This window comes from Rhopilema esculentum, chromosome 13, assembly GCF_057945365.1.
Source record: "Rhopilema esculentum isolate cy_ngs chromosome 13, ASM5794536v1, whole genome shotgun sequence".
NCBI classification, from domain to species: Eukaryota; Metazoa; Cnidaria; class Scyphozoa; order Rhizostomeae; family Rhizostomatidae; genus Rhopilema; species Rhopilema esculentum.
The window spans coordinates 8,679,193-8,698,630 of NC_142827.1; the positions used below are offsets into that span (position 1 = coordinate 8,679,193).

Below are 19,438 nucleotides of genomic sequence, written 5' to 3' on the forward strand. Positions count from 1 at the left end.
TCTAATAACATTTCAAAATAGCAATCCTAGTCTGACAATTTTTGCAATATTTTCAAGCGAACCTAATATATATATATATATATTGCCATGATTTGATTGCCATGAATACGATAGAAAGTCGAAACTAGTCGGCAAAATTTGCATTTTTAATAGTGTACACGTCTTTTCAACTGTACAATATATATATAGTATTCTGAAATTGAGCCAAGAAAATAATCAAAAGTTCAACCTGCATGTTCTTTTCTTTTATGTGTCATCTTTTCATTTGTCTAGGTTAGTATCTTGGCTACAATTTGAAATCTAGTGACCTACAAACTTATTTACACTAAAACATCATTGAGAGAACTTAAAACGATACAGATTCCTTAGTCTGTACCAAAATTTATTATTCTAAACACGTTGTTCATTTAACAATTAGCAAACAGAAAAATTTCATTATAACTTTTAAGCATGCACCTTGCAGTGGCTTTCATAGAAAAGAAAAACTTAAAGGGCAGCAGGAGAAGGTCTTTAACTGTTGCTTAATACTTTCAAAGAAGAAACTTTCGTGGAAAGAAATTATCACAGGAAGGAACTTGCGAGGGAAAGAGCCTTTGCGTTTTTTAGCGTTTATGGCCTAAAATCGCGGATGATTGATACGCAAAATATCCTGAAATACTAAATTTGCGAAAATTTATTTTTGTTAAATATCCAGAAAATTTTGCTGTTGATCCTCTTGAAAACTTTGACGAATAATTATTCTGTTGGACAAATTTCACATCTTTTTCGTTGTTTTGCTGGTATCACGTGGAATAAAAATAGAAGGAAACCTCAATTGAATAGAAATGTTTTTCACGCAAAGTCCATGATTTTCGCTAAAACGCGAAAGTTTGTTTTTGCAAGGCTCCTGTTTTGCTTCTTTAGCAAAGTTGATTCCAAAAATTGCCCAATTTGAGAAGCCTTCTTCCTGCGCAACTTTCTTCCCTGAAAGTGATATGACCCTAGGGAACGTTCGATCATGTGTGGAAGGTCATTATTAGCTAGAAATGTAACAATGGCGACTCTAGACAACTAACTAAAAACAACAGCTCCTTGATCTCTACATACAGTTTCAAATCATTTCTCTAGGAAGTAGGACAGATTTCTCTTTGTGCGAAATTTGAAATAGAATTTCTATATAGTGGATGTTGGTCATAGTGGGGCCCTTTGGCCTGCGCGTAGACTTCATTTTGATGCTTAGTTGTAAAGCGAGCACGCATGTTAGGGGCCTTGACTGTGACTTTAGTTTCCAGTTTATGAAAATTATCTTCTCCACTCCAACTTTTGCAGACAGGGCCCGTAATTTTCAGTACTTCACATGTATGAGGGCCCGGTAGGGATCGCCATTTTGCCACGCGGGCCAGACCGCGCCTGGCCTTCAGCACGAGAGAGTTTGAACGATCATCAATTATTCTCGTTAGGTTTTTCATAAATTTCAACCGTGACTGGTGTTGTCATCAAGAACCGATAATATCTATTTGAAAATGGCTAAATTCTTTCTTCTGAAAATTTAATGTCTTTCTTCTGAAAATTTCCCAGTTTCCAAGATGTTGACGACAAAACTTCCATTTTCGAAGATTTGCCGACAAGGTTAGGGTCTGGGGTGTCACCCCCCAGCTGGGGTGTCACTCTGCTTGAAACAAAAGTATTAACAATGGGACATGTTTGGAATTCTGCTTCACGGATTCCATCGGGTCAGGTTCAAAAGCCAGGTCGCAGGACAAAAGCGCTATCTGGATTCGCTCCGGTTGTTTGGAAACCGTCTGGACTGCCTGAGCACAGAATGCATGAGCACAGAATGCATGAAGTTGGTTGCATTGAGGTGCATGGCACAATGCAAACCTGATCTGCTATGAAAGAATTGCTAACCGCAGGGCTTTATGTTCTTATCTGCAAATGATCCATCACGAGAATAAATTCCAGTCGGTTGGTGAAGCTTGTGCGCGCAGGATCTTGACTTTGGATCAAGTAGATTGATAGCTTCGCGAGTAAAGCAGTGTGGTGATTGTGCAAGGTTATACAGGTAAATTGCATTTTGTGTTTCGGGTTGGGTTGACGTTAGCGACTTTGCACCTTCTTCCACATATCCTTTTTCCATTTTGCACCTTTGATCTACAAAGACTTTTTTCAAAAATGGACCTCAGTCTGAAAGCTTCGTGTTGAATTAGTCTAAACTGCTCGGTTGCTAGTTTGTACGTTTTGAATATTTGGATATTTCATGAGATTCGACTGGGATGCTGCTGCAATGAAACAATCCCCTGCAGCAACAACTTCCATTGAAATGAGATGCAGTGGAAAGCTAGATTCTGAGTAACACTGCCCGACCCGATCAATATGAATATTAGAATTCTTTTATCCTGTTTTGGCAAATGTGAAGATAAGACATTGACAACGCCAACTGCGAACCATGAATTGGCCCTGTCAAGTGCTGGAAATGCATCACGCTCCCCTACGATCCAGTGCATTTAGGCCTGTTTCGTGTTACGTAACATATTCACTCACGCTGAGCCCGATGGGTGATTCACTCTTGCAAATGGCGTACGAGATTTTGCCACTGAACAGTTGATTTTGCTTATAACAAAAGGATTTCTGGGGATTTTCAGATAAAACAATGGGATTTTCATGAAAGATGTACGAGATTTTCTTAGTGTAATTTGCCCCTCGGCTGAGCCTACTATGATTCGCATTTCAATAATCGCAGCACTAATCAATTTGCTTCTCTTTTGTGCTCTTGCCATTTTTTCAAAGAACTCAAGCATACATACCAACATTCTCATATGAGATTGAGAGAGCTTCATCAAAATATAATTGATAATACCGTTACACGTTGGACGTGGTTGAGGGCCAGGGGCGTTGTGGCGAATGAATTCTAAAGGAGGCCAGAAAGAAAAATTTTCTGACAAAGTTTCTTTGATTTATTTTGATCAAATAGAAGCATTTCATGTTAGTGTAAGGGGGAGGAGAGAAAAACATAACCTTTGCCTTAGCTGGAAAGATATTTTAAACGCACTTTTATTTTCCTTTTGTTTCTTCTTTCTTACTGTGAAAGCCCCTGAACAGGGGCGTTGAGAGGGGGGTCAGCAGGGGCAAAAGGTCCGTGGCCCGTAATAAAGTGGCAAGATCTATTTACAATGCTAAAAAGCTACAATTTCAGCTACTTATATCGAATCAACGTCTGTAAGTTTACTGCAAAGAAAGTCCACGGGTCCTTGATTGATGTAAAATGTATTTGCATATTCTTGTAAAAGTCCTTAAAAAACTTTCTCAATAATTGTAGCTAAAAAGGCGTTTTCCATGTTCTCCGGGAGACTGAATAGCGTTGCCACAGGAAATCTTCTTAAGGGGGTACAGTTTTGTGAATTACCCCCACTGGAAAACCAGTAAATTATTTTTTGTATCAATAAAAATTGTCCTTCTTTAACACCTGTGAGAACACAAGGGACAAGGATGCAGAAAAAGACACAGGGAAAGCACAGGGGGTAAAGAAAGGACAATTTCTATTGATAACAAAAATAATTACCTGGTTTCCCTGTGGATTGCCCTGCTCTGAAATTTTAATCCAATAAAGGGTTCGTTTGACTAAAGGGCTCACAATATGTCACTAAAGGGTTTGGTTGACTTCTCCTTTTTACGAACAGCTCAAGTTTGAGAATTTTCCGACATAACAATCATTTTTCCGAAAATCTGTCAAGTTTTGACAGCAGAGGGGGCCACGGACCCTGCCCCCCGGCCACGACGCCCCTGTTGAGGGCAAGGAAACTTGTGACGAATCAAAGGTTCATTCTAGCTTGCTAGGAAATCAGGAAAATTACCAATAAGTAAAAAAAACATTATTTGAAAAGTTTAATCATCTGCAAATTATAACAGTAACATAAAAAAAGTTCTGACGATCGATATATCATCAAAATAGTATTTACTCTGGCATAAAATCATTGAAAAAGTATTAGTGTATAGAAAATATGCATGTGTTAAATAAATATATAAATTTATACCGCGAATTTAATTTTTGAGCCGCATGAGGGCTTTCCCTGTTCCTGTAAGGCTAAGACTTACAGAGTCTCAGAAACTTTTTTTTGGCAAATATTTTGAGTCAGTGCATGTTTCTTAAGGGTTCGAAGTTGAGGTACTGAGGGATGGTTTCATTGTTGGTGGGGTTTCCTGGGAAGAGGAGCTCGTTTTGGGTGACATATGTTAGTTAACTAAATTCGGTGGTGATATCCTGAGATTCACAACCTCGTATGATTAGATTTTGAGGTGTTTCTTGAGTTCGTTGTTGTCTGTGATCAAACGTCTGAAGCGAAGTGCTTGGCTGTAAATAACACTAATTTTACACGAAGGTGGGTGGAAGGATTTAGCATGTAAAAGGGTGCATGTAAACGTGGGCTTCACGAATAGGGTGCTTTCCAGGAGTTCAATGTTATTGTTAAGATAAATTGTGGTGTCGGGGAAATTTATTTTTTCTCTAGATTGTTGTGCTTCAAATTTAATCGTGTTGTGCACATTGTTGGTATGAGCAAGGAATTCAGTGAGGGAAGCTACCTCATATTGCCATATCATGAAAATATCATCGATAAATCGATTCCAGAGTAGAGGTTTCTTTCCCTCGGGGGCTGTGGAGAGGATATTTTGTTCAATAACAATCATAAAGAAGTTTGCAAAGTTTGGGGCAAAAGGGGTACCCATGGCAGTGCTAGCAATTTAATTCACGGCTCGCTAATGTTTTCTTATCTTTGTTGGCTTTCTTGAAGAGCCTTTGTTTGACTGCGACCAAAAGCCAGGTGTTTATTTTCGGTATGTGGATGACACATATACCATTTTCAAAACAGAGGCTGAGTGCGATACTTTCCTAAAACGCCCTAAAGGCAATCTGTCTCGTTGTGGATTGGTTAACGAGAACAATAGCTGGAACAATAGCCTAAACACGATTCAAGCGCTCCGCCATATTTTTTACAATGCGATAAATTAAAAGGGGACTGGAAACAATAAATAATCCCTTTGTTCTTATAATCAATCAACGTCGTGACAGATTGCCTTTAATGGCCTTCACACAGCCCTACAGTTTACATGTGAAAAGTAAGAAAATAACTTCTTGCCATTTCTAGATGTTTTGGTTGAAAAATCTGGCACTGGATTTCTCACTAGTGTATACCGTAAACCCACATTTTCGGGGTTATACACTCGATGGAGTTCGTTTTGCCCAAACAAAGAAAAATTAGCCTCATCAAAACGCTTACACATAGGGCACTGATGATTTATTCCAAGTCTAAACTTGACTCGGAACTTGAAAAACTAACTAAGATCTTTCTGGAGAACGGCTATCCAGAGGATGTCATTTCAGTTTACATTAAGGAGAAGATAGGAAATTTCTCGGCTGACGTAAAATTTGGGCCTCAAAAGTGCCCGGTCTATCCAAAACTACCCTGAATCGGTGACAGTTCCCTGCGTTTTGAAAGTCAAATAAAACAGGCCAATTGTTTCTTTGCAGTCAACCCACGTATTGTTTATAGTACGAAAAAGGCCCTTCCGTCCATTCAAAAGGACTGCGTTCCTGCCACGCAAAAAAGTTCCGTTGTTCATGAATTTACGTGCCAGTCTGGCTACGTAGGACGCACCACCCAAAGATTGGAAGATAGAATAAAATAACATGTTTCGCCTAGTACTAGAAACAAAACTCGTCCCCAAAGAGAACAGCCACCTCTGTCTTGCAAATCTAAAATTACAACTAAAACCTGCGATTCTGCTATCGGGCTGCATTTACTGGAAAACCCAGATTGTGCAAAAAATTATAATGGCGACATGTTACGAATTATTGGTAAAGCCCGATAGTCTTTTCACCTAGCAGTTTTGGAATCTATCTACATAAGCACGAAAAAAACGCTACTGTGTAGACAAAAGGAGTTCGTTTTCATCTTAGGACTCCATTGGTAACATTCTCAATAGGCAAGCGGCACTGATTGGTCAACCTCAACAGTCATATGCTCGTGTTTCTGGTTGGCCTATTTCGATCCACAACTGGGTATATAAATTTCCTAGCGTAGAGTTTTCGATCTTTGTTCTGACGTTTTAAACTCTGAAGAGTGTCAGACGAAAAGCTTTAGTTTACTAAATGTTTGCTTTTTTCAAAGCCATTTTCAAGTTTTTTACCACCAAAAGATTGTTTATCTATTTATTCTTTGGTATGAGGCCAGAATGTCAAAACGTATTGCTTAACTATTTCCTCGTATTGGAAATATAGCAATTCAACCTTGTATTGGAAATATAGCATACTCAAACCAAAATGCTTATTCAGTGACATAGGGTCACATACCTGCCATTGAAACTCATCCAATAGACCCATAAGGTGTATTCGTTAAGTGTGATATTACAATAGCTCGTTGATATAACTGTTACTTTAAAAAAACAAACATTTTTCCCACCAATAATCTCGCCACATCCTCTGTGGACAACGATATTGTGGCGTCCGAGGAAACATACAAGGAAACATGCACATGTTCAAAATACAAAGTTGATATCAATTAATAGGGGCCTCAGATGGGGCCCCTGAAACAGATACGGTATCACATACATCCCCCCCTTGTCCCAAGCTTTCAACAGCCCTGTTAATTTCCATCCATTTTATCCAAACAACCCATTTCCAGATCAGGTACCCTACTTCTTCCTTTTCCCAACCCATTTGGCCCTCCCTTCCCATAGCGATACCCAACTCCGCCAACTCTGACTTTATGCCGCTATGTACAAGCTATACACTTAACCATTCCCACTTTTCTCAGCCCTTTGTTCCCAGAGCCACGCCGTATCATCTTTATCCCCACCCACTCAATTAAAGCGCCTCCATACACTTTACAGCACTTTAATAAGCACTCTGTGTCGATTGCTACTTTTTGTTGATCGTTATAATATATATATATATATATTTTATTCGTATTTCCTGGCGTTTGCAACCATGATCCTGGACGCAGGATTGCGAGGGGCGCCTACGAGAAATTGACATACCGATTAAAGCCCCGAAATGTCCCTCGTGGGTTTCTGGCTGATGAGTTGCTTTTTTATCATTTTTCTGCCCATTTACAAGCTAGCTGCTCAAAACATACAATGGGCACACGACCACCCCCACCCCCCCCCCCCCCCCCCCCCCATCTGAGTCTGAAGCTGTAACCAGGTGGAAGTGACTACTCGTTATCTCCTTTTGTCTCATTTTTCCATTTTCGATTTTACACTTTTATTCACACATTGGTTTTTCAGTTTTTACCTTTTATGCCTATAGAAACAACGACAACAGCATAGCAAACAATAATTTGAGACACCTCAAATTGGTTTTAAAAACAATTTTCAACAAAAGGGCACTTGCTAATGGGGAATCATGGGCCAACTAGTGGGGAAATTTAAGGGCCTGGTTGGGAAATTCCCAACTAGTTTGTACGTTAAAAGATCCCTTGGAGCCTGCGTTTGCAATAATTGGTATCAAAGTCAAATTATTGAATTCTGTAGAAATCACAAACAATATACACACACATTGACCACAGCCAGTTTGTTTCTATTTGCTTTTCCTCGCCTTTCTTGTGTTACGCATGCGTCGTCATCAAGCTTATCCTGGTTCGCCCCTGATTCCCTTTTTCCCTGTCTGAAACATTTTCTTCCTGAGGAAACACCTTTTGTCATTTAAATGTGACGATCCAGTTAACGTACATACTCCCCTCCTCGAAGTTTTCTCATCAGGTTTGCAAGAATCTCAAGGACCAACTTTTTAAAAAAGTGGTGGGACTAGTCCTCCATACCCCCTCGTGGCTCCACCACTGGCTCTCTAGCAACCTAGTTATAGCTTGTTTTGTGTCACACTTGTAATTGGTTGAAGTGACATTCAGATTTTTTCAAAAACTTTTTTTTAATATACCCTGACAAGTATCGTAGGTCATCAAACTCTATCGCTCTATGGCAACGGCTTTCTGAGGCCACTTGTTGTGGGCTCTTGAAAAATTGGACAATTTGTCTCCCAATTTTTTAACAATAATGTTGAGAGAGGTGAGGTGGTTGCAAGTCTTGAACAAGCACATTTGAAAAATGCACAACAGCTCCGTCAAACTTAGAGAAAAACTTCTTGCCAATCGCTACTGTCATATGAAACTGCATCAATGAAATTGTGATGAAAAATCGATTCACGTAGAGCTTTTTGTTAGCAGATTTTTTATTCAAATCAGTTTGCGACAGTCTTTCAAACCGTTGTCGTGTTTCTTTATGTGTCGTGTTTAGTAGTGTAGTGCTATCAAATTAACAAGAGGGGCCCTTGTAAAAAATGACCTTATCATACTTTTTGCCGGGAGGGGGGGGGGGGGGGCGGGAGGCGATGACTTTCACATACACTCGTACTGGTACAATTTTTTGGGACGCCAGTCCTCTGCCTATTTAAGTTACCAACCTTTTTATGTTCTAACATTATATTAGCATGTATGCTTCAAATGATGAAGAAACAAATAATGACTATCTTGACTTATGAGAAATAAATCTCTACTACTATTGTTATTGAGTGACATTGTTTTATTATATAAACATTTCAGAACAGATTTCATTTTCTACACAAGCGTAAAATTAAAACATGATGTCATTATGCCAATATCATAATGTCATCATGCCAAATTTCGCAATCATTTGAAATATGTTTGGCATAATCGTTCCCAGGCCCACTGAAATCCCTGACTCTGCTTGAAACAAAAGTATTAACAATGGGACTTGTTTGGAATTCTGCTTCACGGATTCCATCGGGTCGGGTTCAAAAGCCAGGTCGCAGGACAAAAGCGCTATCTGGATTCGCTCCGGTTGTCTGGAAACCGTCTGGGACTGCCTGAGCACAGAATGCATGAGCACAGAATGCCTTAAGCCGGTTGCATTGAGGTGCATGGCACAATGCAAACCTGATCTGCTATGAAAGAATTGCTAACCGCAGGGCATTATTTTCTTGTATTAGAATGATCCATCACGAGTATCAATTCCAGTCGGTTGGTGAAGCTTGTGCACGCAGGATCTTGACTTTGGATCAAGTATTTTGATAGCTTCGCGAGTAAAGCAGTGTGGTGATTGTGCAAGGTTATACAGGTAAATTGCATTTTGTGTTTCGGGTTGGGTTGACGTTAGCGACTTTGCACCTTCTTCCACATATCCTTTTTCCATTTTGCACCTTTGATCCACAAAGACTTTTTTCAATAATGGACCTCAGTCTGAAAGCTTCGTGTTGAATTAGTCTAAACTGCTGGGTTGCGAGTTTGTACGTTTTGAATATTTGGATATTTCATGAGATTCGACTGGGATGCTGCTGCAATGAAAACAATCCCCTGCAGCAACAACTTCCATTGAAATGAAATGTAGGAACAGAAGCTGGATTCTGAAAAACAGTGTAATTCACGGTCTGACTGCCCGATCAATATGAATATTACAATTCTACGATCCTGTTTAGGCAATTTGAAGATAAGACATTGACAATGCCAACTGCCAACCATGATTTGGCCCTGTCAAGTGCTGGAAATGCATCACGCTCCCAACGATCCAGTGCAATTTAGGCCTGTTTCGTGTTACGTAACATATTCACTCACGCTGAGCCCGAGGGGCGATTCAATCTTGCAAATGGCGTACGAGATTTTGCTTAAAACAAAAGGATTTCTGGGGATTTTCAGATAAAACAATAGGATTTTCACAAAAGGTGTACGAGATTTTCTTAGAGTAATTCAGTTGTGTATATGTGTATAACCAAACTATTCACCGACTCCAAAAGCCTGATAGGAATCTGGTCGTTCAAAGAAAATCTATAGCATAATATTGGGGGCCTGTACACTTTTGCGATATTCGCGCATTTAATTTGCATAAATTTGCTGGGGCGAGAAACCGAGGGGCAAATCTCTCCAAAAAATCTCGTACACCTTTGGTGGAAATCCTATTGTTTTATCTGGAAATCACCAGAAATCCTTTTGTTTTAGGGAAAATCTCGTACGCTATTTGCAAGAGTGAATTGCCCCTCGCGAGAAACTGGGTGAAAAAGTTGCCAAGGGCCTCTGTTTACATATAGATACAGTGTTTACTAGCGACTATCCACTGTTCGAGTCTGTTATCTCAAGATTAACTTTTTTAAAAGCTTCAGTCAAGTATTGTGCATTAACAGACTACGTAGGGTTAGGCCGGTTTGAAATGTGGTCCGTGGTAATTGCTCCGTTGTTTCCTGCAGAAATAGCAACTACCGGCTAAAACTTTGGAGAAAACAGGTTTGCGACATTCTTGAATGCTGACAAAGAATGATTGCCAATGCTCACCTCCATTACCCCCTTCTCCGAGTGTCAAGTTGAATTCTGATAAAATATGGATCTGAAAGTCTCATTCTTATGGCTGCTTCAATGCGAAAAAGACCAGCAGCAACATGATTGCATATTTGGGAAATGCCTGCCAATACATATGCCATGGGCTAATAATTTTCAAAAATTTTATTTAGCTCTGGCAGCCCCTCAAGGACCTTTGGCGCCCGCTAGCGTTTTTCAATTATATATGTTACGTCCCATCAATCTATTGTGGTCTTGAAACTGAATAAGCAGTAAAAGGAAAATATAAATTTGCAGTCTAATGACGTTCGTTAGATATATGTTGGTGGGGAGACGAACAGTAGAAACTCTTGAGGCAACCCTCCATCCTGTCGTCAAAAAGCATGCGCAATTAACGAGTTATTGCGCATGCACTTTTACGACACGGTAAACAATTGAAGATTTTCACTCGTTTGTCCTCCCAACAATATTTCTTTCCATTCAATTAAGTAGTCTGCGAATTTACAAAAATATTCCGTGGCTACAGAGTTAACAAGCAGTGGACATGGGCTTCTCGTCAATCTGCTAGTCTTAGGAAAAATATATAAAGTACCTGAGTGCAAAAGTAAGTAGTAAAAACTAAGTCACACACAGAGTTTAGTGAGCTCATTGAACTGAGTTGCTGTTCGTTTTTTACGAAATATGGCGTTTTTATGTCTGCCATACAAGCCTTCATGCTGACATGTAAAAATTATATATAAATTAGTAATTTGTGCAACATTAATTTTTAAATGTGAGTTCATATTTGTTGATTATTTGAATTTAACAAGTTTTAACATTTCAAAACTCTTAGTTTCCCGTACACCCTTCCTCTATTCAAAATGGTGGGGAACACCCAGTTCAAGCCATCGTAACCAATCATCGCAGAAAAATGATGAAACTGCATGGAAATTTATCAAAGAATCGATTGCTCGAAATATAAATAGGCTATCTTTCAGAACCTTTTAAACATTTTTGTTTGTTTGTGTAAGTAAAATTGTGCAAAATTTCTGTAAGGCTAGTTTGTTGTCATTTTCTTGAATTCTGATTTGTGAATATGGTATGGAGAATTTAAATCTATCAGCCAATCAAGAATTAGAACCAATGCTTTGCTACAAAAAACTGTGTGATTCGTTTGCTTTGGGACTGCATTTGGGACCATTTGGAACCTCTCCAGACTGGGCCCCTGTTTGTCTTGGTAGGAATCGATATATGTGATGTTCCAAATGTCCGTATTTTCAACGTAAGGGGGATCGTTAGGTGCGAGTGGCGGCCTCGCCTCTTTTGACTTAAGCTGCATCTTTTTTATTGGAAGGAAAATGTACATGATAAATTGGCTCCTTCGAGGTTCCTTCGAAGAGGATCCTTCACGCCCCTAGATCCGTATCTAAACTTATGATGGCACTTAAAAAGTAGGCCTTTTGGTGGGATTCGCATCATTCTTTGCCCTTTCTTAAATTCAAACCTACACCCCTAATGTGTATAATAAAAGCACCAATTCTAGCCGAATAACGTATTGAATCTGTACTTATCGACATTGCTTACTCTTGTTTCTAAGTGATGCGGCTGTTTTGATATATATTGTTTTTGGAGTTTTTCTTAGTTCATTGTCATTTTGTTTAACATTTGCGGTCCAAAATGTAATATAACTCATACTTGCGTGTGCATTTTTACAGGCATACGAGAAGGCAAGGCAAGAATTCTGTTAATGGAGTTTCATGGTGAAAGTACTTAGACTGAATGATTTTGTACCAAGAATAGAGAGCAAGAAAATGGCACAGACAGACAATTATGGACAAGAAATATTTCTTGAAGTAGATGAGCACCCAACAGCTGTTTCCGCTGATATTCATGGCACGGTTCCAGAATGGATTTCAGGGGACTTCTTCAGAGCCGGTCCTGGTAAATACAAGTGGGGCAGCAGCTCATACAACCATTGGTTCGAGGGTGATGCAATTCTCAATCGATTCCACATTTCAAACGGGGGCGTTGAATTTTCTTCGAAATTTCTCCGGTCCGCCTCTTATGTGGAATCACAGAAGAAAAATGCAATAACAATTTCAGATTTTGCAACAAATGCTCCGCCTGATCCTTGCCAAAACATCTTCCAAAGATTCATGTCATATTTTTTCAGCCCTATCGAATCCAGAGACAATTGCAATGTGAATGTTGTGAAAGCCAAGGAAAGGTTTTATGCAACAGGTGACATCACCACGCTTTGGGAGATAGACGCTAACACTTTGGATTGCCGGGCTTCAGTTGATATTTCTAGACGCTTGCCTGGTAAAGTCTGATGATATTCTTTCTATTTCATTCTTATGCATCATAGATATCACTATGCAAGTATTTTCAGTGATCAGTGGCGTAGCTTGACCTTCCAGACTAGGGGGTGGAGGCTCACCTAGTTACCGACGAAGATATAAATGAACAAACATTTTTTCACCTACCGATACAGAATTTTACTTAAAAACTAATGATTTTGTGAACCAACTGAAGATTTACTGACCAACTCATGAAAAATTTGGGGGTGTCACACCCCCTGTTCGCCCCTTACATTGATGACGTCGAAGTCATAGCAGCCTATAGCTGCAAGGCTATCACAAGCTGTCCTAAAAAGAAGCTCTTGGCTCGAAACTGGTACCACTACCTCTTTAGGACCCATTAATTCCAAGTGTTCGTTTTAAGCTAACTAAAACAACTAAGCAAGAAGTTGTGTGCAGCGTCCTTTGCATCTCCCTTTGGCAAGGCCATGCAGGCGTCCGGGAAATAGGAATGCAGAAGAAAGGCAACAGTGCAATAAGTTTGGAATTACAGATGTTGCTAGATTGGGTCCAGATCAATAAATGGACATTTTGTGTTAGTTTTGAAATAGAATGGAAAAATGATAACATCGTTACAGAGGGTTATTCTAATACCAATAAACGTAGTATTTTAATCATATTGAAAAGTTTATGTATAACTTTGATAGAAACAGTGACAATTGGCAAGTAAGGTTTCTTTGGCAGGTCCTATGAAATACTTTCAGGCATAGGACAATGAATGTTTGCATATTTCTCTCGTTAAATAGGGGTGCGTTCTTGGACATCGCATCCTCATTTCGCGCAGAATGGAGATTACTACAACTGCTCAGCTTCATATGACAACAACGTTTATGAATTTGTCCGCATCCCTGCAGCAGGTAATTTCAACGGTGATGCTTTAGATGGCATCGAAGTCGTGGCATCGCTGCCATTCAGTCACCGTCCAAGCTACTTCCATTGTTTCGGGATGAGTGAGCGGCATTTTCTATTCATTGAAGGCTCTCTGTTCGTAACCAATTACTTCAACTCAGAACGCTTGAACACAATTGCCACGCATCTCTTGAATAAGACTCACAGGGATCTGCTGAAATTCGACCCAAGGGTCAACTCAAGGTTAGGCACTTTTTCAATGTCCTTCTATCTTTGATACCTACGAACTAAAATGGCACTTCTATCTAGCAATAATAATGAATTTAAGCAACGAGGCAATGAAAATTTATAGAGAAACAATAACATCATTTGAAAGGCTTTTTATACAGTGTTAAATGTATTTTCTTCTTTTTGCAGCAACTTTATATCACAATTCTTGACATCGTATATTGTCAACAGATAGACAAATTGTGTTCTTAGAAGCATTAATAAATATGTTTATATATACATATTAAGAAAAAATAATAAACAAAAACTGCCTTGGCTACGGTGAAACCTCCAGTGTTGGCTTCGGAAATTAGTCGCTCATTTAATTGGAGTGTTTGGCTCAGTAGAATGAGTATGGCTTTTTGAAGCAGCAAACTTGAGTTCGATTCCGACCAAGAGTGCTTCGATACAATTGGGCAGCACCTTTGTAGAAAGAATTTTCCTCCTGTCAGCCTTTATCTTGTGATAACATGCTTCATCAATATTTATTTTATACATGATTTTATATTAGCACGCAAACATCTAGAATTAAAACCTAAGAGCGCGAAAAAATGAACAAAAGTCTCTTTTTTAAACCTGTCACATAATTAACTAGCCTTATCTGCTTGTATTAAGCAACAACTATGCTACCTGTTTGAGCCAAGGATTCACAAGGCCCTTAGCTGACTGAAAAACATTATATTGGCAAGCATACATGCTTTTCCATTAACTCCCTTTCCAAAATTTTCCAACTACAGGCTGCATTTGATTGAGAGAAAATCAGGCAAAGTGATTGCCAGCTATGAAGTCGATCCCTTCTTTAGCTTCCATCAAGTCAATTTCTACGAAACAGAAGACGAAGTTGTATTTGATATAACAGTATATCCAGATGATTCTGTCATCGACAACCTGTACTTAAGTAACATAAAGAGTGGAAAGACCAAAGATGCATTCCCAGGCCAGCTCAGAAGATATCGTTTGCCACTTAAAGGTGTCAGCGTGGAGAATCCTTTACGAATGCATCTACCAAGAGACTCAATGGGGTTGGATTATGAGCTGATACATCCAAACTATGAGATGCCTAAGATTAACTATCAGCATTATAACGGAAAGAAGTATCGCTATACATATGGTGTTGGCAATTCGAGCATAAGGAAAGGACTCACAACTCTGCTCAAGGTAAGGAATATTTTTTCCTTAAACTCATACCAAAACTTTTTTGAAACGATTGCCCCACAGAGGGGGAACGTCACCTCATTTTTCAACACTATCGATTTTGAGGTTCTTATGACTTCAAGGAAAAATTGTGGGGGGCTGACCTTCCCCTCTTCGGGGTACCAGACATACACCTTCAAGGTTTGAATACCAGAATATCCAAGTTAAGGTTGATAACCCTAGAAATTACATCACCCAAATTTATCAATGTTGCAGGGTAATTCTTCTCTCCTTTCCCTCTCCCTCATTAAATACGTTCATGTGTCTAATGCGCCGGAAAGATTCTTACTGGTTACCTTACAGTATTTGGCAACATTGTAGCGGGGAAAGGGAAAGCAGCTTTCTACAACTGTAAAGATTTTGTGTTGGTGTTCAACAATTTTAAGAATCGTAAGAGGAGGGAGAGGGACTGGGAAGCTGTACCAAAAAATGACAGATTCCTATCTCTTTTCAATATGAACTACACTCTGACGATCCTGTGCGGTTCTATGCAAGCAGGGGGGTCTTCATGAAGAATCTATGCTATTGCCTGTATTTTATGTAAGAAGCCTTCAACAAAGACATGAGGAATCTTAAGAGTTGTTTAGATCCTTCTGACCACAAAATTTGCTATTTAAATGCAAAATTTTGGGCACAACTCCAAAAAAGAAGATGCCTTTCTGTCTTATGGTAGAGAAAATGTTGATAGAGAAGAATAAAAATTGTTGGTAGAGAAGGTGTGTTGATTATTTTAAAATGTTTCAAATTTTGCATTCAAATAAATTTCAGGGAAAAGCTACACTCTTAACCTTATAAACAGAACTTCATGAGAATACGTGGTGTAACCTCAAATACGTGCCTAAAAATGGGTGAATGTAGGGGCACTGTAAAAGCATTCCATTAAAGATTTATCTTTCATGACAGAGCTTTTCTTCTTTAATGTCATTTCAAAGCATGTCAGCTTGATGTACATCCAATGTTTTTCTTCAGTAAAATATTATGTTAGGTTTAAAAAGTACTTACACCCTAATAATTTTAAAAAAATTAGGGAAATTCCAGTTTCGAAGTTTTGGGAACAATTCAAAGCTGTAACCGGTCTGCATCGTAACTTTCTCTCTCATCGTTTTTATTTTTCTCGCTCAATTTTAACATTTTCATGTCCAAATTTTGAGGCAATTGTTTGCAAATTAAAGTGTGATGTTTTGGTTGCTTTTTAATTGGTACACGTGTTTACCCAGTGGCATATGAAAACAAGCATTTCATATTCCCTACTTTTCGAGGTATAGTTTCGAATTGCAGTCTCCCAACAGCCTTATGGGAGCAGAGGTTAGAATTGGCAAGAGGGCGCTGTAGTGAGAACTGAAAGTATGAAGGGATAGTTTACTATAACATTGCACATTTGCATAACATTTTGTTTATGTAAATTGCTGAAGTGATTTGTTTAAGTTCTAGGGGGACGAGGTCCTTGTGAGCTTCTTCAAAGAGAACAAAGGTCCCCCAAGCCCCCTTTTCTACACCTTTGCGCTCTTTTTTTCTTTATTCAAAGATGGTACAATGTCTAGCTAATTTAATCTAACGAAAGCTTGTTAAAACCATATATTAAAATTACCAACGCATAGTGTTAATCGTACGTATCCAATGTTTGCTTCTTTTTTTACTTGTAAAAATCACAAGTACAATTGAAAGATGAAAACTCTGAGATTTTTTTATGTTTCTGAAGTTGGGGAGTATTCTATTACGTTTGGAACTCGGTTCCATATTTAGCTCCATCTATATTACATGGCATCAAATCCTTGTATTTTGTAACGTAGCTCCGTTTTTTTGAGGTTTCATTTATGGAAAAAATATCATCAATTAAAGGTCAAATTTGATCATATTTGTAATCGATCACAACGCGATATAAAATTTACTACTTGACAGATCGATGTGGACACAAAGCAGGCCTATGAGTGGCAAGAAGACAACTGTTACCCATCCGAACCAGTTTTCATTCCATCGCCTGATTCAAAAGGAGAAGACGATGGAGTGGTTATATCAGCTGTGCTTGGTTTGTTCCATAAAAGTTCCTTTCTTCTGATCCTTGATGGCGAGACGATGAATGAAATTGCGAGAGCATACGTCCCTGCAAAGTTGATTCCATTATTCCACACTGATTTCTTTCATTCATAAGAGTACCTTACATTTTTTCAATTGCCAATTTTTTACATAAAAAAATTCTAAGGGGAAAAATATGTTTGTACGTTATTTTGATCGATTAAATCGAAATTAATTATTGTATATAAATAACTTCCTTGCCGTGGACCGTTAACATCTCGAAAAATTAGTTTATTACTTAAGGCTCTGTAAAATTTTCTTATCGTGATATATAATATTGCATGGTCATAAGTTTTTGCTAAAAAGGATATAAAATATTTCAAACTAATCTAAATTTAAAAATGTGAATTTTCAGTTCTGTACATTCACAAACAATGAAAAATCTCTTTTGCTCTCATTGTTATCAAACAATGGTGCCCCTTTGATAATCATATTTTTCCTACCGTACTGGGGGCATAGAGATCGGCCCTATAGACCGACAAAGTAAGTATCTTTATTAGTTAAGGACATGTTCAAAATGAAGACAAGTTCAAAATGAAGTTTACACGTTGAAAGCATTTTCATTCTTTTCGGTATTTTCTTTATGAGCCAATATACATAAGCCTCTAGTCCGGACCAATGCATTTATTGTCTCGAAAGCCATTTTCAAACCACAGTGCCTATCAAACACCCTGCCATTCTCATTTAACAGTATTGCTCGTTGTATTATGTATCTCGTTATATTGACCTTACAAAACAAAATTTAATTGGTTTGAGCAGTCACGTTTGAAAAAAGTAATCAAAGCCTGCTAAGTCGTGTACCGATTTCAATTTTCAACACGTCGGGAATGCATATATGATAGGTGTAAATCAGGGGTGCCCGCGTATAATTTCTTGTTATATGGCAATCTAAATTTTCAATAACACAACCACTTTACGTCACTTCCTGTCAAACTCGACCCAATCCTTTGTGACAGAAATTGAAGCAAAAATCGACCTTGAAACAGCTGTAATTACGAAAGTGTTTGTTTTTCGAAAATTTTATGGTGATTTTCGTGATCAGCATACTCGATTACGTGTTGGGGGCGAATAAAAATTTTCGTGTCATATGCACTTTAACAATTTGGTCCTTGTGTTATGTTGATGAAGTGTCATCCCTACTAAAAATTTATGATTCATTATTAGGTATACTTTCTTATTAAAAGGCATACAGGCTCTTTGTTAGGTATTATCATAAGCATACAGATAGATATTTACATGACTTTTCTCGCACGTCAACTAAAAGTTTTATGTGAGATGTCAATAAACTTTCTGCAAACAAATAATGTAACATTTCACTTTGATATCTTTCTCATGTAACTGTTTGTGTAATTTTTCATGTAATTTTTCATATAACTGTAAATTCTAATCAATTTACTGTTCATTACAATATTTACCGATGATTTACATAACTGATTTTCATCTCGCCCCCCTGCGCAGTAAGATTTTTGTCTATGGCCCACCCAAGAGTTGAGTTGGACACCTCTGGTGTAAATGCTCCAGAGTTTGCAAATTTACAATATACAGGCTATCAAATATTATTTTCTAAATTAAAGGCAGAGAGTTACTTTGTTCCGGAAATTACGTGAGCAATCCCCTGTCACAGGCACGCGGGAGCCGGGGGGCTAAGGGGGCTGTAGCCCCCTACCTGTTTACCGAAGTATGATATCAAGTTTGTAGGACCAAATATTTTAATGACTAACTATCATAAACTTTTTCCAACTTGTCTAGCGCCACTCCCCACCCCTCCCCCTCACTCCCAAATGGGCTCTGGCGTCCTAGTTCAATGGGCACTGAGGTAGTCTGACCTGAGTAGTGTTTTATGCTTGCAAACAGTAAATACCTATAATCAAGAAAATAAGTATCTGAAGATTTTGTTATTTTTACAATTGCTATGATGCAAATCTTCACAATCAGGGGCGAAACTTCACTATTTTCATTAGGGGGGTATGAAGCTTAGTTGCCCGACGAAAGGGCGTGGCATGCTTGATGAAATGTATATATGTTGCTATTCCTTGCCTCGTTTCTGTTTTGTTTTCCCAACTGGGAGGAGATTGAAAAAAAGATGGGGGAAAAGACCATGAATTAAAAAACCAACCTAGGGCAAAAAGTAGCAATAAAAGTGCGACCTAAAGAAAATTTCCAGATTTGCCCGACAGATACACTAGCAGCCATAAATTTGCCCGACAAAATCTGCTTTTTTGAAGATTGGGGGCCCCCCCCCCATACCCCCCCAGTAGTTTCGCCCCTGTTCACAATGTAAAGCTCACACTGTACTACATTTAATAGGTTTGTTACTTTTATCTAGCGATTGTGATCAAATGCTAGTTTTATTTCTTGGTCTGATAAATCTCTTTCTACTTTGTTCAATGTAACTAGCTATAG

At 38.6% G+C, this 19,438-nt stretch overlaps 1 protein-coding gene across 3 annotated transcripts in view; it reads left to right on the forward strand.

Annotated features, from left to right (window-relative positions):
* Window positions 1-19,256, forward strand: part of LOC135691912 (carotenoid-cleaving dioxygenase, mitochondrial) — a 28,119-nt gene extending 8,863 nt beyond the window's left edge. The window contains exons 1-5 of one of the 3 annotated variants that reach the window (XM_065209913.2): window positions 1,670-2,041; window positions 12,008-12,614; window positions 13,399-13,744; window positions 14,506-14,926; window positions 16,862-19,256. In XM_065209913.2, coding sequence (XP_065065985.2) covers window positions 12,050-12,614; window positions 13,399-13,744; window positions 14,506-14,926; window positions 16,862-17,110 — 1,581 coding nt within the window. In that variant the 5' untranslated portion in view covers window positions 1,670-2,041; window positions 12,008-12,049 and the 3' untranslated portion in view covers window positions 17,111-19,256. Of the gene's footprint in view, window positions 1-1,669; window positions 2,042-8,411; window positions 9,106-12,007; window positions 12,615-13,398; window positions 13,745-14,505; window positions 14,927-16,861 lie in introns of those variants that run through there. The other 2 variants (XM_065209912.2, XM_089112145.1) reach the window with 2 other exon arrangements.
* The last annotated feature ends 182 nt before the right edge of the window (window positions 19,257-19,438 follow it).